General features: G+C 40.1%; 1 protein-coding gene across 5 annotated transcripts in view; it reads right to left on the minus strand.

The window, feature by feature from the left end:
• CSMD3 (CUB and Sushi multiple domains 3) overlaps window positions 1–25,775 on the minus strand; it is a 584,373-nt gene that overhangs the window by 89,253 nt on the left and 469,345 nt on the right. For all 5 annotated transcript variants that reach the window (XM_083621789.1, XM_083621788.1, XM_083621791.1 and 2 more), the window contains 10 exons: window positions 23,053–23,177; window positions 20,600–20,696; window positions 18,074–18,178; window positions 8,720–8,838; window positions 8,293–8,362; window positions 7,522–7,638; window positions 5,851–6,060; window positions 3,773–3,961; window positions 3,346–3,523; window positions 491–636 (listed from right to left, as the gene is read on the minus strand). In XM_083621789.1, coding sequence (XP_083477915.1) covers window positions 491–636; window positions 3,346–3,523; window positions 3,773–3,961; window positions 5,851–6,060; window positions 7,522–7,638; window positions 8,293–8,362; window positions 8,720–8,838; window positions 18,074–18,178; window positions 20,600–20,696; window positions 23,053–23,177 — 1,356 coding nt within the window. The remainder of the gene's footprint in view (window positions 1–490; window positions 637–3,345; window positions 3,524–3,772; window positions 3,962–5,850; window positions 6,061–7,521; window positions 7,639–8,292; window positions 8,363–8,719; window positions 8,839–18,073; window positions 18,179–20,599; window positions 20,697–23,052; window positions 23,178–25,775) is intronic.

Raw genomic sequence — 25,775 nt, forward strand, 5'->3', positions numbered from 1 at the left:
TGCCCAGAGTCATCTGTAAAGTGAGATATAAGAATAATAATCCAACAAATGAGGACTAGGGGAATTTCTTGCCCCTTTCTCTTGAGTAATTCATTGCGGCTTGGTCCCTGTGTTTGTGCCACTGTTATGTGATCTGTTGTTGCTTTTTTAGTTTAATAGGATGAATGGGCTTTCAGTATGCAAGGACAGGCCTTCCAGTGAAGGACTGTGAGTCAGTGAAATGAAAACATCACTGTCTAGGGTGGTCAGTAGTTCACAGATAATATGTTGGAGTAGTTTCAGCACCGATGTAATCCCATTACCCATGCCTTGCTCTTCTCTTTACAAATCCTATGGCCATCCATATTCCTATGCAATGCAGGCTACCAGTATTTCAATTTCCCTACAACTAGCAATATTACTGCTCTACAACGTGCAGTTAATCTGAAAGTGAACAGCTGAACAAAACACCAATTGGTAGACAATCAGTATAAAGATATGCAACACCAACCGTGGTAACTAAGCACAAAGAAGCCACTCGTTGTGAAGTCACTGTGGAACTTTATCAGTATCTGATTCGAAGTGCTATAGACTGACTCCAATGCAGTGTTGCCACTAAACTGTCCAATCTGAGGAGAACTTTGGTCAGGACCATCCCTAAAAGAAACATAGGCAAAAAACAACACTATAAATTAAATTTATGCCTTTGCCACACACTCTAGTAAAGAATTCAAAACGTGCCGGAAAGAAGTGCAAATGAGGAAGAGTGGGAAAATAGGCAATTATGTAAGCTATAATGAGCAAAGTTCAGAGAGCACCTGGTCCCAATTTCAGTGGAACTTCTGCTGAATATGTTTGTGTGCATTCTGAAAAATGAACAGAAATGCACATACATTCACACCCTTTCAAGCCCCCAATTCCACCATCCCTATTTTGTTTTATGAACCTTGACACACTTGGAGGAATTGGGATAATATCAGTCTGTGTCATCCTCACCTTCAAGTCTCTAAACTTGAAGATAGGAAGGAGACCCTGCTGTTCCAAGAGTGGTGCTTATAGTATTTTGGACTGTTCCCATCCTTTACTATGGTGTGAAACAACCATGGAATATGTGCACACCACACTTTTAGTGTCCATAAGATTTCTGTCAAGTGTATTTTACAGGTATTTAATGTTCTGAAAACAATGCTTATGGAGCAATCTATATCTCCCCCTAATGTGCAGGCGAAATTCATTGTGGCTGCAGCTGTTAGCATTTGGTCACATTCATGTGATATGTGGTCATATTCAGACAATGAAACACTGACATTTGAAAGAACGTAAAAATAACAGGCCATTTAAAATTATGTGGCCCTTAACATTCTTGCAGATTTTTAACCAACGCAACACATGGCAAAATGTCTGCATCTCATCCTGCTCTTTTTCTTTATTCTGAATTTTTGTTTTAAAATCAGACTTATAAAGGTGCTCCTCAACTGTTAGTTGCTTTTCAACCTATTTCTTGATTTGCACCAAGTGGCTAGTTATTTCACAGGATGCTATCAACACTGCTTGAAATTTTATTAGGATAAATAGCATAAATGTAAAACACGCTAATGTATAGTGAATGTTGGATTTTATTTTTTAAATTTTTGCCTCAGTGTGCATCACTTTCCACCTTCTGACACCGAGCCATTGTTATTATATCTGAAAGCCCACACTTCTGAATGGATTTCATTTATAATATAGCTAACAGAAAATGCACTTTGGTATGAATGGTATTGCAAAATTCATAGCAGTGTGAAATCCAAACATTTCCATTCCAATCCACACATCAGTCCAGGAGGTCAAAGGATCAGGTCAGCTCATATAAGAATCCACCCAAAAATGAATCTGCAAGCATCCCTAATTATGGTGTTTATTAGACGATGCTGTTTGTCTTAGATTTACTAAATGTAGATAAACAGCAAATGGGGATGGTCAGGTTGCAATAGAAAGAGAAAGGTGACCAGTTTATACAGACTGATCTGGCTTCAGGAACTGCAGCCAAGATTAAGGAGATGTTTTCGTTTGGCCTTCATGGCTTTTCAGCTTAACTTGGTACTGCCAGGAACAAGCTCATGGCCATGGCTATTAGGCAGGCAGTGCCATATCTATGGCAAGGTTAAATAAGGATAAATGGAGCCTGAGGTGGATGAAGCAGTTAAAACAGACACATACAAATGAATTTTCTCTATTTCTCCCCTTTATTGTCTTACAGTCTTTCTTTAGTTACTGAACAACCTTTGATATACAATTTTCATATGGTGGATTCCTTTACTTCTCTCCTCTTTCCCAGTTACCCTCCTTGATGTATATATTTATTTAACTGCAATTTAAATTTATTTTGCCTTTCCTCAAAACTGAACTCAGAACAATGCACAACAAAGGTCAGCACATTAAAGACAGATATACATTAGTTAAAAAAACAGCAACAAGATAGCCGATCATTTAATTCTCAAAAACTAAATTGTGTCCTTCTGAGGAAAAAGTCAGTGAAAGAACTGATCAGGACTTATGAAATATGATTTCATACACTTGCTACTCTTTGCTCTTTCACTTTCTGAACCCATAAACATAATTTGGCTAAAAATGTATGTTGGCTCCATAACAGATCTGCTTGCAGTTTTATTGCACATACCGGTAATAGTCTTGATCCAGAAAGAAGTTTATTACACTCAAAGCGCATTGAAACCAATGGGAGAAGTTAGTCACAATAGCAAAACTCATTAATTTCAATGAAACTTGTGGCCAGTTTCCTCTGGAGCAGGATTCATATATTTAACTTTGGAACTAGAGTTTAAAAGTTTACTAGCTGCTGGCTGTATGAAACAGCTCTATTAAACAATTTAAATATGTGGTAGCTCATGAATACCTACAAGCGATCCTTCGATATTGTAGTAAGGAACATAACTGTATGAACCAGGAGGTATTTACTAGTGACAGTTCTCTATGTTGAATGCCATGACAGTTATTGGTAAGTTTCCGTTTCTCCAGGTTACATATACATCACCATCTTATGTATATGTATGGAAAGGGAAGTGTAATTGTGCTCAATAGCGTTTACTCCCATGTAAGTGTTTATAGCATTTTAGACTTAATCACAGAGTAATTTGCCATATAATACAAAGCAAACATGTCACCCCCAAAATGTAATTCTGTGGAGCATATTTAAGTACATCTTAAAGTACAGCTACTTTGCTGAACAAAATGAAACATTTCTTTTATTTTGCACCACAACCTTGTCTCACCAAAGCAAGGCAAATCAAGGAGATGAATCTTTTAAACATTTGTGTTCCTAAGCATGCCAGATTAGAAAATGAATGAATAATGTTAACTTCTGCTTACCAGACAGTTATGAAATCATATATTGGCTCCGTTTGAAGGACTGTAAAATTTATATAAATTCCATTCCCTGGTGGTACTCTTACAAGCCAAAAACAGTCTTGGAAGTTTGGGTATTCATCAGGATAGCTGGGAGAGTATATTGTGCCATTCATTGCTGTAATATTTCCTCCACAAAGAGCTGTGAAAACAAACAAAACAAAACAGATCACCAATAAAAGTGATTATGTGCACAAATTCCATAGTTTCTCTATTCTCCAGCAGCCTTAACTACCATGTGATATTGCAGCCAACTACCAATCTCTTAACCATCCCACTCTCTCAAGAAGACCATTTCTGATTCAGCTCAAATTCTGCGACAGACTTAATTGGAATACAGTTAATAAAGAGAAAGTTTGCATGAACTAGTACTTTTCTACTGAAAACATACCTTCACACCTTGGCAGAGGATGGTTCCAATTACGACTTATTCCATGAAGGCATGTAAGTGCTGAATTGCCAATTAGAGTGTACCCGGGAAAACACTCAAATGAAACAGTCTGCCCAACAGTGAAGTCAGTTCCGATGACAAAACCATTGCGAAAGGGCCGTGGGTCAGGACAGCTTTGCAACTGATATGCTGAAATGAAATAGTAAGGATGTTTTCTATGCACCAGAACAGAAGGTCTTTGTACAGATATTTTTCTTTTTTAAAAATGTTTAAAATAAAAGACCTTATAAAATCTTCCAGTATGCTATGATGCTGGGTATACTCTGATGAGTCACAACAATGAACCCAGTTTCCCTAACATTTTTGCACACACACTTGAAATATGCATACTAACACTGGTTCTTGTTGTTTAATTTACTAAAATAAAAAGCCACAAAAATGAAAGGATTATATACCCCACTTCCCAGGAAAGTGTTGGGAGACCCTGTTCTGCTCAAAGGGAACTAAAAGCAATGCTGTGGTTCTGCCAGCACAACAGTTGCCTTTGTGTACAATTGAACTTTCCCTTTCTCTCCTGTTCCCTCCAGTCCTCAAAATCAGCTCCAGAAGGTTGGGAGGTTCTCTGGAGCAGATGGGCAGAAGAGGATTCGAGAGGAAATGGAGTTGTCATTCTATGAGTAGATCTCTGCTTTCGCATCACTGGACACAACCCAATATGTCTAATCTGCTACCGTGTGCAAACATATCTAAAGAGTACAGATGGCAGGCTTGTACAGTACAGTATTATGCTTTCAGATTTATTTAATTTATTATTTATATAAAGCTTATCCATTCACATTTTTAGGGTTGTCATATTTTGAAGAACAAAAACGAGGACACATTTGCCGACTTCACCTTTTACCTATGGAGATTCTCATCATGAAAAAGAGGATGTGTCCTGGAAAAAGAGGACATGTGGCAACCCTATATGTGGTCTACATAAAAACAAACCAGAGAAAATGAAACAAAACAATAAAATTATCCTAAAACCAAGCATTGCCATACAATGCCTGCTGGAACTGTAATGTCTTACTATCTTGTCCACACTATGCTTGTCCTGCGGTTTTCCATTTGCCCTGTGGCCACCTTTCCTAGGAAAATATGCTCTTTACCGCTGAATCGGAACAAACATCAATCCCTGGAAAACCTGATTGACGTTTGTTCTGATTCAGAGGTAAAGAGCAGGTTTTCCAAGGAGAAAGTGGCAGGACAAGAGGAAGTGTGGATCAACCCTAAGTCATACACCTGAAGTGCATCAAGATGCCTGTCTAATCTCAGTTCCACAGGCTAGGCTCCACTATCCTGAGTACATGGCTTCTTTTCACCAACTGCCCTTGCACCCAGGATCTCTCATCAAGCCACAAAGGCTCATGGTGCTCCTACATCCTTAGGAAGCTGGTGGACGTTACAAATACTTCCAGTCATGCTAAAGCAATAACCTACAGGTGGAGTTTGGTTTTCTTCACTGGTCTCCCCACAAACCTGTTATGATATGAGTACTACGCAGCTGCGAACAAGCAGTTTGATGTTTACATCACATGATGGGCCTAACCGTGGGACAGGATGTTCCAGGCGATTCTCAGGCCTCTGTACTCTGTGTAACATGAGACCTTCCTGTTGTTTGTGTCCAGGAGGACCGACTCAGTTGCTCGGAGGATTCTGAGTGAGCAGACATGCTTTTTGTACAGTGCACAGTCAGGAATAAAGTAGAGATGAAATAGACTTCTTTCTGACTGTTTTCTTTCTCTTGCTGCTATGCAAAGGGGAAGGGGGTGTGCACCTTTCATCAGGGAGGTGTCGCCTCTCCCAGACCTCCCTGGTCTGCCAGGATGCCAGCCAGGGTAGGTCACCGGAGACAGGCCCCGACAAGCCTGGGAGAGGAGCCAGCCTTCCCGAGGGGGCCAGTTTCCAACAAAACCTTGGTCATTGCCTCATGCCCTTCACACTGACCCCTTTGCCTTCTGTTTAGCTTTTTCTCATCCTCTGGATAAAAACACATATTTTAGAAGTTTCTAAAATAAGCATTTGAAATCACTCACCTTGATATACAATATGAAACCCTTGTTTGTTCTGAGAATAGTCACTGTGAAAATATAAGCTAGTTTCATGGGTTGTACTGAAGAGAGAAGCTGGTATTTGAGGGCCACTGAGTCTCCCAATGACAGTACTAATATCTGTTGATCCACTTCTTACTTCCAAATAATCATGGATTGTCTCCGTTGAAAAATTGGCAAATTGCAGATGAACACCTGAAAAGCAATTTTTGATAAACAAGTATGATGGAATATACCAATGTTTGGGGTAGTAATAATGCATAGAAATATATGTGGTGATATCCAACAATAGTCATGCACAGAGTAGACCTACTGAAATAAATGTATTTAAATGAAAGTCCATTGATTTTAATGGGCTTTCTCTGAGCATGACTTAGCTATCACCTATCAATTCTGTAAAAAAACAAAACAGCAATCATGAGGATGTCATATTACTGGAATGACATGCAATCTGATTCTGATGTTTTAATTAGGTGACCACATTTTACTTAAGTCACCCAGGGAGCAATCCTATAGCATACCTTCCCTCATCCCAGGGACCCAGTCGGCTGGGCTGAGCCTGATGGATCTTAAGCTGGTGTAAGCCCAGAAAAAAATGGGAATTCTGAGGGTGTGGCAGGGGAGCGACTTAGGTTGGATCCTGTCTCAGTACCTGGCAACCCAGCAAAAGTTCAGATAGCAAAAAGGGTGCTGTAACTCAAAAACTATTTTAACAGCTTAACTTTATGCCAGCTTCTTTTGTATAGCATTGCTCCCTCAATCTCTAAACACATTAATCATCACATAAGTTATATAAATAGAATTTAAAACATTCATTCTGACTCATCCGGGTACTGAAAACAACTTCTAGATCAAGTTTTATCATTACCCTTTCCCCCTTTCTTTTTAAAATTGATATGCAGATTTCAGTTAAATTGGAAAGTAACATTCCCTTTGCTTCTTGCTGTGCAATTTTTCCTCCATACAATACTTTCCAATTTCCAAGGAAAGGTTTTATTTTAGCTATAAACGTGTATATAATTCATCCCATTTGCTCTGAGTCTCTGGGGTAGAATCAGTTGAACGAATATATGAAATAAAGATAATTATTTTGGGACCTTTTGAGGGACTATTCCATGTGGCAAGAAAATAAATTTACAAAATAATGCTTATTTTTACATCAGTTAATAATTTTGATACCTCATAAGACAAATTTACTGCAAATTACAGTAAGAACCAAACAGCTTCCATTCATTGGATACAGACCTCAGAAAGCTGTGAACTTATATCTCATTGAAAATGATTAAATGAATGCATTCCACTAGCATTAAAAGTACATTATGTATCTTCAGCTGAACTGGAGATTCACTGCATCCTAACCTACTCATCCTGGCTGATCTTGCATAGGATTGCCCCTCAGTTAGGACCATTGATTTCAATGGGTCTACTCTAAGTAAAACTTAGGTGACTAGCACCCAGTGAGCAAGTTGGACTTGTGATCTGAGTCAATATAAACACAGCTTCCTCTGTTCTTAAAATAACAAACCCCAAAAGCTTATATGTTAATAAAGGAGCGATACCATCCAAAAGTAAGGTATATATTTATTTTTAAAAAAGCACTTACAAGAACAAGTGTACAGCAATAATAACAAAAAGTCACACTGGATTAATACATACCAAAACCAATGGGAAGTTTTATAGTCCATGTACAGTCCAGACTGCTAGGATAGTTCCCAGGAAATCCCGGGCTAAGGATGACTCCGCTGAAGTCTGACATAGAACCGCCACACTGTGCTACAAAAGGAGAGAGAAATATAAAGACATAATGCAAAACAAGATTAAAATAACATTAAAAAGTTAAGCTTGCCTTCTCGGTTTGCTAAATACGCAAGTTTTTTTAAAAAAAATATTCAAAATTTGAACATTATTTTAGGTGACAATGAACATGGCCTCTAACAGAACTCAGGGGGTTGCCAAAGGGGCACCCCGAGCCTAACGACAAGCACTGAGGTATTTGCATGCTGCCAGGTACCCCAAGATTAACAGGTGTCGGGGTGTGTGTGTGTGTGTGTGTGTGTGTGAGAGAGAGAGAGAGAGAGAGAGAGAGAGAGAGAGAGAGAGAGAGATCTAAAGAGGTGAAACCCATCCCCACCCCCAGCAAATAAAAACAAAATCCAGTGGGAGAATAGAGGATGTTCAGTGGCCATAGAATGGTAGGCATCTGTTGGGAGGGGAGAGAAATGAAAAATGAGGGGAGGTGGGATTGCTTGCTTGATTTCATTTCTATCCCTTCCTCTCTTCCAAAGGAGCCTTGGGTGTCTAAAAACAATGTAATAAAAATGATACAATTAAAATATTGTTGCAGGTTCCCCTTGTGCTTTATCTAAAATGTTTCATTGTCTGCTGTTCTTTCACCTTTGGAATTAAAGTGTTACACAAAAGACATACCTAAGCAAATTGGAATGGGATAATTCCATCTTCTTACTGGTCCAGGCATGCAGGTTATATGTGAATGCCCCTGTAATGACAAGATAAACGTTTTCAAATTTAGCAGTCTACCAATGCAGTTCTGTACTGCTATGACTGATCATTACAATGTTGTTTCCCAGCTCACTTCCTACAAAAGGAAGTATTAGGGAGAAAGCATGTCAGATCCTGGACATTGGAACTGACTAATCAGGTTCATGGGCTTGAACATCTGAATAATAAACCACAACTACCTCATCTTTATCAAGCTCCACTGGAAATGGCAATTATATGGTTCAAATCACAAAGCTGAAGCTCATTACTATACATTTTATATTGCAGACGCATTATGTGAATGCTTACTTACAAACAAATCAAATTATACATATGCACGCTAAATAAAATCTACCTGGAGAGAATATCCTTGATCACACTGGAAAGAAACCACATCGCCAACCATGTATCTGTCTCCAACTTTAATTCCACTGTTGGGGGTCTGAGGTTCAGGGCAAGAGTCCAAACCTATAGCTGTGAAAAGTTAAAAAAACTTAACAATGACAAAATAAATTTCCTCCATTATAGAAACAGATCCCCAGACATATACAGCACACAGTTGCTCAATTTGTCAAGCAAGTACACACTGAGATTTATGACAGAAGAATTGCAGCTATTAAGTGGTGCTTTTCAGAACCTCAAAGAATGCTTTCCACATCATCCTGCACGGCGGGGGGCTCCTGAATATTTCAGAGGGTTCTGGGAAGTGTTTTAGGATAGCATTGCCGGATCAAAATAGCACCAGGTACAAAAGGATGGTAAAGGAGCCAATTGCCAACTATATTTCATGAACCAGACTGCATATGCATGTAAGTCTCCAGCAGTCTGGTACAGTGCTTCCATATCCTTCCTCTGCATCCAAGTGAACAGCATCTCAAACATAGACACCAGAAGCTATAGTAGGATTATGTGGCCAATTCTTGGAGCTACTCAGCTAGAGCCTCAGAGCGATTCACAGTTGTTACTGGGAGGAGTGAGAGTGGAGCAGCTCATCTCCTGGAAAGCTAAACAGCGTAGCCTCGCAGCAACAGGAAAGAGTCAGACTGAAGTAAATTGAAATTGAAATACTTTATTGTCACTTGTACAACTTGTATACAGTGAGATTGCACAAGCACCCCCCACTCAGCTCTCTTAGTCTTAATTCCCCTCGTTTACTGACGCACACCCACCAAACCCGAAAGTCAGTTGCCCTGTTGTTATCTTTTCTTTCAGCAGCCTAACAGCCCACGGATAGAAGCTGTTCTTTGCCCTGTTGGTGCAACTAATCATGCTTCTATATCTTCTGCCTGAGGGCAGGAGATCAAGAAAGTGCCGGCCAGATGCGAATATAGACTAAAGACATAAGACATAAGGCCCATTTAGTCCAGTGTCTTGTTCTCACCAGACACCTATGGGAACCCTGCAAACATGAGAGAACTGCAAAAGCACTTTCCCCATTTGCGTTTCCAGCAACTGGTGAAGGAAAGGAGACCAGGAAGAGGAGAGAAACAGGAGTGATTGAAAGGTTTAGTGGCAAGCAAGGGGACAAAGCATAGTGGAGCAAACCTAATAATAAAAAAGGAGTATACAGTAGACTGTTGGGGGCTTGGATTCGGATTCAGGGCGGTATAGAAATTAAATAAATAAATAAATAATACTCTAACTCAGGCAGAGGGCCTTCTTGGTAGTGGCACCCACCCTGTGGAATGCCTTCCCATCAGATGTCAATGAAATAAATAACTACCTGATGTTTAGAAGACCTCTGAAGGCAGCCCTGTTTAGTGTAGTTTTTAATGATTAATGTTTTAATGTACTTTTAATCTTTTGCTGGAAGACGCCCAGAGTGGCTGGGGAAACCCAGCCAGATGGACAGGGTGAAAAATAATAAATTTATTATTATTATTATTATTATTATTATTATTATTATTATTAGGCAAAAAAGCCAGATGAAATGAGAACATAGTCCAGAAGATTAAATACTTCTTTACAGTTACAAATTGCAGGGGATTGATGGTGTGTGGTATGTGTGTCTTTTAGGAAAGCATATCCACCATGATTCATCTTCTCATTGAGAAGCATTTGGTATTTTTCTTTAGGAACCTCTGATTTCTAATAATTGTCTAGGTATAAATGGCAAGCAAACCAATTTGGGGAGGGTGATTTGAAAGAATTGAAAAGGCATTCTGCAGCATATCCACAGCAATCCCTGTGAGCAGAAAGGAGAGTATGAGTTCCTTTCAGGAGACAAGATTCCAAAAGTGCTTCAGCCACCAGTTTAATAATCATAAAGATCTCAAGTGTTTAAAAATTAAGCATGATGTTTAAATATTCAGTGTGAAGGACTTGCTTCTGGTTGTTAGGCCAGCATTAAAATTGGCTTAAAACTGAATAGGCATCACTTACAAAAGTGATTGCCCATGTCTGAAAAGCTTGCTTGTAAAGTAACATTCAGCCAAGTCAGATATGCCAATTAAAAATAAAATAAAAAGCCTTTTCAAATTACAGCTCACATAGTGAAAATTACTTGTAACTATTTGAACTTCTGCGGCTCTGGACTAGGGAAATTGCTTGGGGGTTCTTTGAAACTATTTATCTTAATGCTGTTTTGGAGACTTAGCACAGCTGTTAATGGAACCTAAACAACTGAAAATAACAATCTACTGTGTTCACTTAATAAAAACCTTGTTTAGATGTATATTCAGCTTAATCGGACGACCATTTGTGGCCTTGTGCAGAATAACAATATGATAAATTCTGATGAAACCATGCTATTTATTGTGCAGCACTAATTACTTAACCATTTAAACTTGCTGCTTGTTGAAATCACATAGGAATTTATTCCATGGTTCAACAAAGTTACAATCCATAACCCATCTGCAGCCTCTATAAGGTTAATCACTATGCGCAGGCACATGGGATGTGTATGTTTAAATCATTATTTGGCAAACGGCCTAGCACATTTCACTAAATCTTAGCCGAACTGATCTCGCAGCACAAGTGTGAAGATATAATTAAATAAATGTATAACTGCAACTCCTTGGAGTGTGATGGCCTGGGAATTGGATTCAGAGGCTGAACCTGAGGAATCCCAGCCTGCACAGGAGTCCCCGCCTCCAGGACCAGCTGAGCCGGGGCTGGGGCATGAGCCTGAAGGGTCCTCACCTGTGCCGGATCCTCAGGAGCAGACACCAGCTGAGTCTGCTCTGGATCCGGAGGTGATCGAGGACCCATTGCCTGCAGATGCTCCACTCTCAGCCCCGTCAGGTAAAGAGGAGATTGCCTCTGGGTCCGGTAACCCTCCAGCCTCTCCTGAGCTGCAGAGGCTCAGGGCAGAGAGGCGGAGGGAACTAAGTTCTCGCAGGAGGAGTGCTCGCCTCCAGGCCAGGAGAGGCGAGTCACCTGTGGACCGGGACTGCCCTATGCCTCGGGGCAGATAAAAGCCAGTCAGCCCAGTCCCAGGTTGTGGGAACAACATTGTTGGTAACCTGTTCCTGCCGGCACCCTGTCTTGTTCTTCTGCCAGAGTTCCTGACCTCACCCGACTCCTTGCCTTGGACCCTGCTTCAGCCTTGATGGACAGCTTTCATACCACACCCTCGACCTTGGACTGGACTCGGACCACGCCGCATGGTAACCCCCCGGGACCAGCACAGAAGTAGGCGGAAAATAAATGTAACATGCACACCCACCCCTGACCGCAGTCACAAGGGAGACCTACAAGGGCTTGGCTCTACATGGCAATTTTGAATCCTCTCTCTTTCCAAAACTATTGGAAATAAGCACCACCATCTCACTGTTGGGATTCACAGAATGCTGTGTAAGATAATAAGTCTGCAGGCTTGAGTTTGCTAGTTGATGCAACAGGCTGATACAATACAGTGGTACCTCGCAAGACGAATGCCTCGCAAGACGAAAAACGCGCAAGACGAAAGAGTTTTCCGTTTTTTAAGTCGTTCCGCAAGACGAATTTCCCTATGGGCTTGCTTCGCAAGACGAAACATCTTGCGAGTTCTTGCGAGTTTGTTTCCTTTTTCTTAAAGCCGCTAAGCCGCTAAACCGTTAATAGCCGCTAAGCCACTAAGCCGTTAATAGCCGCTAAGCCGCTAATAGCCGCTAAGCCGCTAATAGCCGTGCTTCGCAAGACGAAAAAACCGCAAGACGAAAAGACTCGCGGAACAGATTAATTTCGTCTTGCGAGGCACCACTGTACTTTCTATGGAGGTGCTGGGTCAGAATGCCTCAGCTGTAATGTGCTGACAGTTGATTGGTTGCCATCGGTTTAAAAGGGAAACCTGTCCAGCAGTAAGGTGGTGGTGTAGAAGAGTGTGGTCAGAAAGAAAGGGTCTTCCTATTTGCCTTAAGGTGCAGCCAGGTACTCTGTCCGACTGTATGAACTGCTTCTGTAGATATTTGTATATATATACAGTGGTATCTCAGGTTAAATACGCTTCAGGTTACATATGCTTCAGGTTACAGACTCCGCTAACCCAGAAATAGTGCTTCAGGTTAAGAACTTTGCTTCAGGATGAGAACAGAAATCGCACGGCAGCAGTGGGAGGCCCCATTAGCTAAAGTGGTGCTTCAGGTTAAGAACAGTTTCAGGTTAAGAACGGACCTCCAGAACGAATTAAGTTCTTAACCCGAGGTACCACTGTATAGCTCACAATAAATAATACTGCACTGAAGAACCTGGAACTCTGAGCATTTCTGCTAAAGTGCCGCAAAGAATTCGGGACACTCACCCACCCTCATCCTCCTCTGGTGAAGTATGGATCTCTCATAAAGTGAGTGGCAAAGTTTGGGCTCTCAAATTTCAGTGGCAACTTGTGCAACACTAAAATTTGGTGCCCACCCCAATCTCTCTAGCTCCATTCTACAGCATGGTTGTGCCACCCCAAGCTGGTCATGCTACCCTAAAGCCACCCCTGATAAGGACATCCAGTAACTCTACTCATCTCTGAATATCGAACAAAAGTCTCTTATTCTAGCTAGGGTCATGGTGATGTTCCGTGTGTTCACTACCCCACCTAACAATACTATGAAATGCAGCATGTACAAAACTGTGACATGTCAGCTTCCATTTAAAAAATGATTTCCCACCATGGCACAGAAACAGGGTTATACAAACCTGTTTTCATTGGTTATGGATACACTTCTCCAGCCATTCCTTTGAAGCCCAACTTTGAAAAGTGTCTCAACTGAGGAGGAAGGATGGCTATGACTCTGCACCCAGGATAAAGGAAAAACTCAAGCACCTCAGATCATAGCTGTCAACTTTTCCCTTTTCTTGTGAGGAATCCTATTCAGAATAAGGGAATTTCCCTTAAAAAAAGGGAAACGTTGATAGCTATGCATCAGATTTTAGCAAGTATTCTCTGCTTCCCTTTCAAATAACTTTGGCCTCCAAATATTACACGGCAATGTTTTAATGCATTTCAAAAAATATATATCTGTATATCAATTTAAAGATCTACATAACAGTTTTCCCATACTCAAATCAGTCTGCATCCAAATGTAATTAAACACAATTCTACCTTTTAAAACAATAATTAAACATGGAATACAAACAAAAAATCCTAAGGCAGCCACTGAAGAAAGTCTGAGCAGCCTACAAATTGCTTCAACAGTTGAAAGCCTTCAAAAATACACAGATCTCACAACATCCCTAGAAGATCACAAGAGGATAAACAGTCTTTAACTGTTATTAGGGGGCTGATTCCAAAGCCTTGGAGGAATTACGTAAAAGCTTTGCTCTTTCCAGTGCAAAGCAGGACCTGATCAACTACAAGTGTGGCAAGGACTCATACAATCTCTAAGGTACATTGCTCCCAGGTCATGAAGGTTTTAAAACCCAGGTGGGCAAGCTGTGGTCCAGGGTATTCATGGTTAGTTTACATAGAACACTTTGCCTCTGGCTCTGGCTACCTCATATGTACCCCATAGATTAGGTCTGGGAATATGAGGCCTGAGAGAGAAGGAGAGAACAAGAAGTTTCTTCTCCCTGGTTCAAGGATAAGCAACAGCAGTCCAATTTGCTCCAATGGGAGCTTTTAGTAAAGGTAAAGGGACCCCTGACCATTAGGTTGAGTCGTGGCCGACTCTGGGGTTGCGATGCTCATCTCGCATTATTGGCCGAGGGAGCCAGCGTACAGCTTCCGGGTCATGTGACCAACATGACTAAGCCGCTTCTGGCAAACCAGAGCAGCGCATGGAAACACCATTTACCTTCCCGCCGGAGCGGTACCTATTTATCTACTTGCACTTTGAAGTGTTTTCGAACTGCTAGGTTGGCAGAAGCAGGGACCGAGCAATGGGAGCTCACCCCGTGGCGGGGATTCGAACCACCGACCTTCTGATCAGCAAGTCCTAGGCTCTGTGGTTTAACCCACAGCGCCAAGCAAATTGCAGGTGTGGATTGGAAGTGAACTTGCAGGCCGTGTGTGTATGAAGTCTAAAGGCCCTCAAACTTCTATTGCTCCATTCCAGGGTACTGATCTCAATTGGGCCCCACAGCTGCTATTTCCGAAATATATAAATAAAATCTGTGTACTCAAGCAACATGTTCCATGCCACGTATACCAAAGTATATGTGCATTTTACCAGCTTCTCCACAAGAATATCTTGGGGGACTTTGTCAAAAGCCTTACTGAAATCAAGATACACTATGTCCACAGCATTCCCCTGATTCACTGAGCATGTAACTTTATATATATGTAAAAAGAAATGAGATTCATCTGGCATTGGTTGTTTTTGGGGAACCCACACTGGGGTCTTATTTTCCACAGCATCATTTTCTAAGTGCTCATAGACTGACTGTTTAATTTTCAATTCTCAGACTTTTCCTGGTATCAACATCAAGCTCACCAGTCTATAGTTGCCTGGGTCTCTCTCCCCCTCCCCTTTTTTTTGAAGATGAGGAAACATTATCCCATCTCCAGTCTGCAGGAACCTCACTATTTTTCCAAGAATTCTCAAAGTCTATAGACAAATATTACATAGTGCTGAGTTATGGTTGCTTTTTTCACCTGCTCTCCTTTTCTGAAGTTAATTGTTCACAAATACCCTTTTAATTATTAATATAGCCTTTTAAAATGAGTAATCCCAAATGAAACTGGAGGAAAGCACAGTTAGGCTACATATTTCTTTAAGCAATTGCTTACTCTTCCATTTTTTGAGTCAGTATCTCTATTTATATGGATTTTTTTGTCAGTTACTGATTGTTAAAGTGACAGATATTATCTAGTTTGTAGCGCACATACAGAATTCATATACGTTTTTGTCTGAATAGATAATCAGAAGAGCACATAGTAGATACAGAGGTATTAATATAATTGAGCACCCAATAAATCTCAGAATACTATCCTGCTATTCCAATTCTCCACCTGTAACCAATTAATTAAATAGGCAAAAAGCTGCAGCTGATGAAGAAATAAATGTGTCAACCTCCCCCCACCCCACATGTTTCAGAGAAAAATCCACAGATCAGGTCATCTTGGACAGCAACATTTATGACATACCATATTGTGAGAGAGTTCCTTAAAATCTTCCTTGAATTCGCTTGTATAAAATTGACTCCATGTATTATAAGAAGACTTTTGCAATACCATAATGTGGGAGACTGTGGTTGTCATGATCAGGCTTAGCGCATGATTACGTATATGTATATATGTTTACATACTTAAAAAAAAAAAAACCCAAGTGGTTTATCATTCTTCATTGTCTAAAGGCTTTTTATTGTCATTTACCATGACAATAATCACCTTGCTAGGGAAGACCGTGTTTTATAGAAATTCATTCTATAAATTGTCTTGGCCAGGATCTATTGTCTTTAATTTGAGCATGTAACTGCAGTTCAGCTTCTGGTATTTTGGTTTAAGTACTGGAGGTTCCCATAAAGATGGAGCTTGAGGCTTCTGCCTTGGATTACCTCTGAAATCACCTGACACATACTCACAGGATCACTAGCTAAATGTCTCTCGATATTATCCATCCCCATCCCCTGGAAAGGAGAATACATGGCCCTTGGAATGTCGAGAGACTGAAACTTCTATCAGCCTTTAGCATTTACCATGCTGGCTAGGGCTGATGGGCAACTTGAAGGGCAGGTTTCCCATCTCTCTTCTACCCCTTTACTTCCTAATCAGATCTCATGTATCAGCTGACTGTCCGTGTCTTTCCTAAGGAGGTAGCCTTATACCAGATCTATCTAGCTCTACACTGACCAAGGTGTTAGGCAGAGATCCTTCACATCACCTGCCATCTGATCTTTGTTTAACTAGAGATGCTACGGATTGAATATGCAACGCAACTGCTCTAGCACTGAGCTGTGGTCTTCCACCATATTGTGTTCTAAAACAACAGTCTTGGCTTTGTCCACAGTTGTGACAAAGATGGAATCAGTCTGTGAAATGTGCAGAGGAGTGAAATTGTTTCCATTCTATTTACTATCAATTGTTCAGTTGTCAATCACAGGTATGCAAATGAGTACTCTAGGCACCTACAAGATATATTCCAGGTGCAATGACTGGAACAGTTACTGAGATCAATACATAATGGTGACAACTCCCTGAAATCTCAACACTCTTTTCCTCTCCTCCTAGCTTTAAAACAACCAATTACTCCGATATCTTTGGAAACACGACAGCAAGGCAGTAAAATGCAAGGTGGAAGAAGAGGATTACATGACAGCAGATGAAACAAATACAAACACACATCTCTATCATAACTACTGCTATCGAACATCCAAAATTCAACACTTTCTGGTCACATTGCAAAATGGTTGAGGCAGTAAACAAAAATCAGTCAGATATACTGATAACAACACTTCAGTTTGTGGCTCTGGTCTTCCTGAATTTAATTACTTATTTTTAAAAAGATACAAAAACTTTTACATTGACTTCCAAAGAACCTGAAACATGTCATCTAACACTTTCTTCCATCTATATTTTCCCACAACCATCCTTCTAAAAGCTGACAAAGGTGGTAAGTCCTAACAGGACTGAGGTCAAAATGGTACTTCTGAGAAACAATAGGGAAGTGTCAGGATACTTGAGGCAACTCCGAGGTTTCTACAGTAGTAGAAATATTCTGTTAAAACCTAAAACAGCAATTCGACAAAAAACATCCCAATGACGTTCCAGCACAGTGGTGAACCTTGGTGTTCAGATTTCAGTTGTGTCCTGGGTGATGCCAAAATCTGGCACCTCCCACCTTTTTGCCTTCCATTGGTGGTGGAACTTCTCTGGTGCCCCAGAAGCTACACCAAGTGCACCCTCTAGAGCCACCTCTGTTCAGCATGTTCAGTAGAGACAAAATGAAGACTGACATTTGGAAAAGAAAGAAACTGTGGTGGGTGAGGGGATGCCCTTTTGGTTCTCCCATTTTGATCACTAATCCAGTTCCGTAATTGCATTCTGTTGTAGGACAATTCCAAAGTAACCACAGATCTACAATATTTTATAGGGGAATAATCTTTAAATTGTTGACAGAATTCTATTTGCAAGAGGTCATTTCACTTTAAAGGCTGAATAGCATTATTTGTGGCAACAAGAGGAGCACAGGGTGAGCCAGAAAGAATGACAATAATAATTTTTAAAAGGCAAATTGACACCCAATCCTGTTATGCTAACTCTGTCAACTAGATCAAGGCCTGAATGCTTTGAAGGCAATCCTTTGTGTCTCCAAAACCATCCTGGCTTACACAAGCGTAACATATATCATATGTACATTACCTGTATACTCCAAATGGAATCCAGCAGCTGACACACTAATATCTGACTGAAAGTTTAGATACAAGTTGTTGGATGTACTGTTGAGAAGTGGAGGTATTGTAGTTCCTGGGGGAAATGAAAATAGAAAAAATCATGTTAGTACAGTGAGTAATTATGCTCCTTGGATTTTGTCTTTAAATGTATGAAATCTTGCATGCACACACAAAAATCAAACATTCTCCAGTTTGTAGAATGACTCCATCTTACCACTATAAGGTAACAGTAAAATCACAGAATCACAGAATTGTGCAATCTTTTGCCCAATGTGTGGTTCAAACCCACGACCCTGATATTAAGAGTCTCACGCTCCGCCGACTGAGTTATCTCAACATGATTGGTTTAACTCTATCGTATCTTCTGAAATTTTGCTATAATTACAAAAAAAAAAAAATAGTGGCAAGAGTGTTTGGCAATGGTTCAGGGCAAGCATCCGATTTCAGCAGCTCCTTTGCAAAAGGCTGCCAGTGGACCACTGGTAAATATGCCACACCCAACAATGCGACTGCCCAGCATTTTTCCTTTGTCTTCCACTGCTCCTGTTACAGCAGCAGCAGCAGCAAAAACAACAACAGCACCACTCACCACCCTCTCCACCCCTATCAAATCTATAGCCCTACAGGCCAGGGCTTTGCATTTTAGGTATATTAAGATACTGGATAACCACAACTGTTTGAAGCTGAACTTGGCTCCCATTCAAAAGTGGCACTGTTGCCCACCATAGCTAAAATGACCAAATGAGATCTCAAGCACAGAGGGCCATGAGTGTTGGCACAGTCAGGTAAGAAACTGAGTGGGGGAAGGAGAAATTTAGAGCCATAAATTATTTCTCTTGCATGGCACTGGAAATCAGCTTCAAGTCCTATTTCTACTTCACACTTACTTTAATATCTGCCTGTACTAGAGCAGGAAATATAGGTTGTGGTTAGGCTTGAGCAAGAATGGAAAAAAGGGAACAAACAGAACAAAGGTAAGAGATACTCTGCACATACCCACATTCTAGGGAAACACACATATATGAAAAATAGGAAGTTAACATCTAGGGATATGAGTCACAGACAGCAGATGTGGAGGACATTTGGGTGTACACATGGTCAAAGGCCATCATGAATGAAAGAGAAAGGAGTGAAGAGACAAACAACTGTATAAGAAGGAATAGAGACATGTCAGGACACAGCTGTGAATTCTCTTTGACTGTTCCTCTGCCTCTGAGTTATGAGCTGGAGAGTATGGGATCCTGGGCCGACTGATCATCATTGCCACCTTTAATCACTACTACCCTGAGAATGTAAAAAGTGTTTTCTCTTCTTTATATGCTTGTGTGAAATTTTGCGCATGTATCCTTCAAATAAAACTCTTGGTGATGGACGATAACCTCATTTGTTCTGTTTGCATCATAAGCCTAGCAGCTGACCAAAAGCTGCACAGACCAGGTAAAAAGCGACAGGAAAGTTATGTAGGAACCTCTAGGTTAAAAGTCTGGTACCAAATTTAAAAGTTTCTAAAATTAAATTCTTAGAGGGGCCTTTTTAGCTCCTGGGACTCTCCACCAGTGCCCATACTAGCTGACCACTGATGATGGGCCTGAGTTAGCGGGAGAAAAACAAATAGGACTGGGTATTAGTTAAGCAGAAAAAGGCTAGAGTATTGAAAATTCAGAAAGGCTACATGTTCCAGAGGACATTAAATACTGTTGAGAGTTTGGACAGTATGCTATTTATTACTCATAGTATATCAAAGGAGTGGCCGAACCATGACTGGAACACTTCAGTAATCCAAACTGTTCAACCAGGCATCACATTCAAAGAGGCGGCAATTCAGATCAAGCAAGAGATATGATCTTATGCCTTCCATCTACACAAGAGGACTAAGGAAACCCTGAAGGGAAAATAGATTATGAAACAGCAGCTCAATCAACTGAACAAGCCAAAGAAATAGGTTCCTAGGGTTCCTGGGCTAGTTTGGAAGAGGAAAGGAATGAGAATAATGATATAGCCAGTAATGGGGCAAGGAAGAAGAGGATGCATTGGTGACTATGGTTTCGTATGCAGAAAAATCTTAGATTTAGACACTTCAGTGGATCCTGGATATTGTGTTATTTGTATTCAACTTCCATCCAGGTTGCTTAGTACAAAATCCATTAAGAGCCAATTGTTTTTTGAAGTCTAGTATTGGTAAACAGGATCTGCTCTAGACGACAAATATTGGAAATATAATTCACACCACCCTGCACTCACAATATATGTGATGTGTAGCAGCAAATGGCAATACAATATGTTTTAATGCAGACATCAATATATGGTAGCACCGGGTAATGAAACCCCAGAAATCTGGCATGCAGCTTTGAATCTATAACTCGTTTCAGAAGATGTATTATGTATTACGTGAACCCAATTCCATATCTTTATAGCTGGCATCTTCAGAAGTGGCACAGGTTGATTGTTTATCATAAAAGGGAGTACCAGAAATGTAGTCATTCTTTCCATTCACCTGAATAGCTTCCAAGCCTCGGAGCATTATTATCAGCACCATCATAAAAATCCAAAGAGTCCCAGTTATGCTCAGTTGCAAAACTTATAACCTGTACCTATGAAGAAGAAAAAGTTAATGGCAAAATTATGAGAGAATTCCAAATTCTACAATTTCCCCAGATTCACAACTATCATAAAAAGTATATTTTGAGCAGCTATACTTTTTGCAAGTAGTGAAGGCTTGCAATGAAAACTGGGTTCAACTAGGCATGCAAGGTGAGTACCTCGTATAACATCTAATACTGTCCTCAGTTATCTCCATTTCTTCTGACATTGTAACATCCACCTGTTCTACAAAGTACTGGTATTTGTGCTTGCTGACAGAAGTTAGCAATGCTTACCTAATAACGGTGGACACCCAAAAAGTTTTGCCCTGCGTGAAAGGAAAGCTAGATGTATGGTAACAATGAGATTTCCAACCACATGTTCACTGCCAATAAATAAAGTTGGGACACGTGTATGGGTGAAGTAGTGGGAAGAAGGGGTACTTCAGTCATCCCTTGTTCAGATATTTTTCCATATCAACCACTGTCCATGGACACTTTCACCACTAGACTAGATGACATGTCTGGAACCACCAGGAAAAGAAGAGTGGAAAAAAAAGGCAATGAGGAAGGTTAAACCATCCTCCTTTTGGTCTCCAAATGCTCTCCTATTACCAATTTGCACATCAATGGCAAACATGATTTGGAATCCTCTCTTCCTTGCTGAATGTCTTCTTCTACCCGGAGTGATGAAATTAGGCCAAGTCTCAGTAGGTAATAAACATAAAATAATAGAAACAACTTCAAATAATGGTTACACACACTCCTGGACTCTATATGCTTTTTCTGTATAATTTTTGCATACAATTAGCCGGGCTTTTAAAAATGAAACAAAATGCAACAATGCACAAGCAACCAGGACATATGTGGTCATTCAACGCTTGAGGTGGTTCAACATGGGAAAACCTCAAGTGGGCCAAATTATGTGTAGAAATCTATTTTGAAAAGATTCCTCCTCCATTCTTACAACTAACAGACACCATAAAGGCCAACGAAGTTCTCTAAACTATGCTTATTTCTATATCCTGAGTTCTGAAATAAGGGGGGGGGAATAGTGTTTCCAGTTAATTGGGTATTTCTCACTGTTAACAAACTGGGGGGAAATGTTAGCTTTCTGAAAATAGACTGGGTGGGAGGGTTTGTCAGGTCTTCATATAACTTAATTACATAGAGATTCTGCTGTGTGAAATATACTGCATAAAGGAGCTGAGGATGGTCACCCCCAGTTCTAAATATGAAACTGCCTTATAATGAATCATACTATTGGCTCATCTGATCTGGTACTATAATGGCAGCAGCTCTCTGGCCAGGGTACTTCACAGTCTTGATACCTGACACTTTTTTCTTTCTTTTCAGAGATAGAAGAGATCAAAACTGGGAACTTCTTATACTCTTGTGCAAATTAATTGAAACGAACAATGTAGTTTATTGTACAAAACTCACATTAGTAACAGATACAACCTCCACTATTTTTAAGCAGAATTTGAACACGGTTTGGCATGGAGTCTACTAGTTTCAAATAGTCACTGTTGATTTTTGGATCCCTGTACCACACTTGAATCAGCTTCTTCAGTCTACAGCACGGAGGCAACTTTTGCATGTAGCCCACAAATTCTCAATGGGATTTGCGTCCAGGGAATTCCCTGGCCAATCAAGTACCTGTATTTGCTACTCTGTCATTTCTTCACCACTTTCAATGTGTGACAGGGGGCTAGGTCCTGCTGCAATATCCCAGTACTGTCTTTCCCAGCTTGGAATAACTATCTTTCGTAGAACCTCAATATATTGTGGCGAGTGCATCATTCCTTCTATTGGCTGCAGGCTTCTGACAGTGCAATGATCAACTGACTTTTCATGTTTGTTTTGAGTACAGGATTACGAGTAAGATAGAAAACATGCTTTGTTTCAATTAATTTGCACAAGGGTGTAGGGTCACCAGGTGAAAAAGAGGTCAGAACTCCTGCAGCCTTGACAGTATTTGCAGAAGAGGTAATTTTACCACTTGTAGCTAGTAAACGAATGGAAGAGTTCAAGAGTGCTCCTCTGACCTCACCTCCATGCTGCCAGTTGGAGCCTGGCAGGGTTTTGGATCGTGCAGCTAAAATGTCATTAGTTCCAGCACCTTAAATTACCTTTCATATATTATAGTTATAAAAACTGTTAAAATTGTTAAAATTTTAATCTTGATACACTAAAAGTAATATTTCTCAACAGGAATGTCTCTCACAGTAAATTGCTCCAGGAAAAAGGTTTATATCTATTGTGACAGTTGTTAATTGCCTGGTTTGGTTTGAACTCTTCGTGCCCTCAGTTCTTCCAGAGATGAGAGCCTATACTGATATCAGAAGAAAATTCTATGCGTTCTTACTTGAATTCCAGCTCCTTCAGGCACTGTGATCTTCCAAATACAATTCAGATTGTTGTCATAAGGCTCAGGATAGCCAGGGGACAAAATGGTCCCTTTGCGCTTAGTTAAAATTCCTCCACAGGGCACTGGAAACAAAGGCATAAAATGTGGGAAGAGGTTCCCATGTATTTCATTCATCACAGCAGGGATAGGTTGTAACAGAACCTTACAGAATTACAAACATGATTGATCTGAACAGTTTTACAGTATGATCCTATAGTTCAAGATGGCCTCAGGAAAAGAAAACACAGCATTACACCTACCTATTCTGGCTTGGATGATATTGTAAGACTCTTAAACTGTTCTAACACATCTGATATATACACACAATGGCTGAATCTGGCATTTACACTCAACAGGTATCATCTACTTCTGCTAAATAATACATTCTGTAGTCATTCAGGTTCTATATGTGGACTCAATGAGAATTGGATTAAGGAATGGTAAAATGTACTGTCTATTGCAAGGCAAGGCTCTCTCCAGAGTTAACAATGCAAACTTAAACACATCTACTCAGAAATTAGTCCTACTCAATGCAACAGGGCTTATTCATGGGGTTAGGGTTGCAGTGGACACTCTTGGAATAGGGCACATCCCCAAGGATCTGATACTGCTTGCTAAGGAGAGGTAAGTATGTTTGAAAGATCAGCTGTTCGTTACAGTCACCCTGCTACTTAGAAGGTGTAATGAATCCTTGAGACAACTCTCTGCCTTGGGAGAGTGTAGTCTACAGCCCTATAAAAGTTCAGTCTAAAGGATGAAGGAGCAAAAACACCACTAAAAAGCTGGTAATTGTGAGAAATAAGAACGGATGAACAAATAATGTTGTTGCTGATATTATTTTCTTTGTAAATAAAACCCATGACCCAGAAATCCTAGTGAATCATTAGTGTACTCCTCCAAGTCAATAATAATAATAATAATAATAATAATAATAATAATAATAATCGGGCATAGGCAAACTCAGCCCTCCAGATGTTTTGGGACTACAATTCCCATCATCCCTGACTACTGGTCCTGCTAGCTAGGGATCATGGGAGTTGTAGGCTAAAAACATCTGGAGGGCCGAGTTTGCTTATATAATAATAATATTGCAACAACAACAACAACAACAACAACAACAACAACAACAACAACAACAACAACAACAATAGATGGCCATCTTTCAGGGATTCTTTAGCTATAATTCCTGCATTTGGGGTGGAGGTTGGACTAGATGATCCTTAGAATTCTATGAAAGCATATTAATTTCCCTTACAAAACCTGGAACCATTGTTTCCCCATCTGAGAGCTCCAAGTCCTAGCATCCTTTAATAAACTGCTTTTCTCAGGATTATTTGGGGAGGGAAGTTCATTGGATATGCTTTAAAAGCACAGTGTGGATCTGCCCTCACTTAATATACCGTAGTTTAATACACAGACTTACAACACAGCCCTAAGCATGTCTACTCAGAAGTAAGGCCTGCTGAGTTCAATGCGACTTAGACCCAGTTTTGCTTGTATAGGTTCACAGCCTTAATATGATCTACAGCATGGAATACAGAATAGCACTCAGATTAGCTAGGGCATTTTATTTGAACAGATTAGGCCTGGGAATTTTTTTGCCTTTCTTGTTCAGGTTTGAACCCATTTATGATGCAGGTTTCAGTCTGAGAATTCAGTCTGAGATTAAAAAGCAGTGGGGCCTGGATCTTGGTCAAAAAGGGCTTCTTAGAGATGTAATGAGCCCTCAGGGCTTAAATAAAATATAGCCTATTTTTTTCTGTCGCAAAGCAGCTCCATTTTTTTAAAAAGCAGACTTTGCTGGAGTCCAATGTATTTTTGTCAAAACAGTAAAGCCCACATTTGTGTAACACACAAAATAAATAATGACAGTAATAACAGACATAAACAGAAAGAACTCATAAGGGCACCACACTGATATTTGATGCTAAACATGAATGATACTTGCGGTCAAGAAACTAGACATTCTAATATAACCACATTAGACTGTCATCTAAATACAGATATTCTGCTGGTATTATAATGGCTTGGAGAAATGATTGATGAGAAGTTTTATCAGTACCATTAGCAGCCCATGCATCACTCCGGTGGAACAACATTATCAAGTCCTTGAGCTCATTTCATTAGATACAAAAATGAGGACTTGAAGAATATGTAGAAGAAGGAAACTTATCTGAGTAATGAATGTAGAAGCTACATTTTGTAGTGCATATAACTGATAGAATCTGTCAGGGACTACATGAATAAACTAAAGGTCAGTGTCACTTAAACAGTTTAAATAATTACTGGTAAAAGCAGGAGCAGACAGAATGACTGATAGCTGATATCTGTAAGGAAACATTGAGGCAGTTGCTACAGAGCTACGGCAATTTAAAATGGTCATGGCTAGCATTTCAATTATTAACCTGATTTTCTTCAGAGCAGTTTTAAGCTCATGCATATTTATGACCTAGATGAGAAGAGTGATGTGCACTAATGAAGAGCAACTACCTTCCTTGGGTCAAATTAACTTTTGTAATTTATTTTATTTATTCAATTTATAAGCCACCCTATAACAATCGTTCTGTGGGCAGCATGCAAGTAAAATTGGCTCCAAGATTAAAATCGCATTGTCATTTTTAAAAATTCTACAAAAGCACAAACAAGACAAACGTCTTTAAAACAGAGACCAAGATATTAAA

Source organism: Podarcis filfolensis (genome assembly GCF_964270895.1).
Source record: "Podarcis filfolensis genome assembly, chromosome: 7".
Classification (NCBI taxonomy): domain Eukaryota; kingdom Metazoa; phylum Chordata; class Lepidosauria; order Squamata; family Lacertidae; genus Podarcis; species Podarcis filfolensis.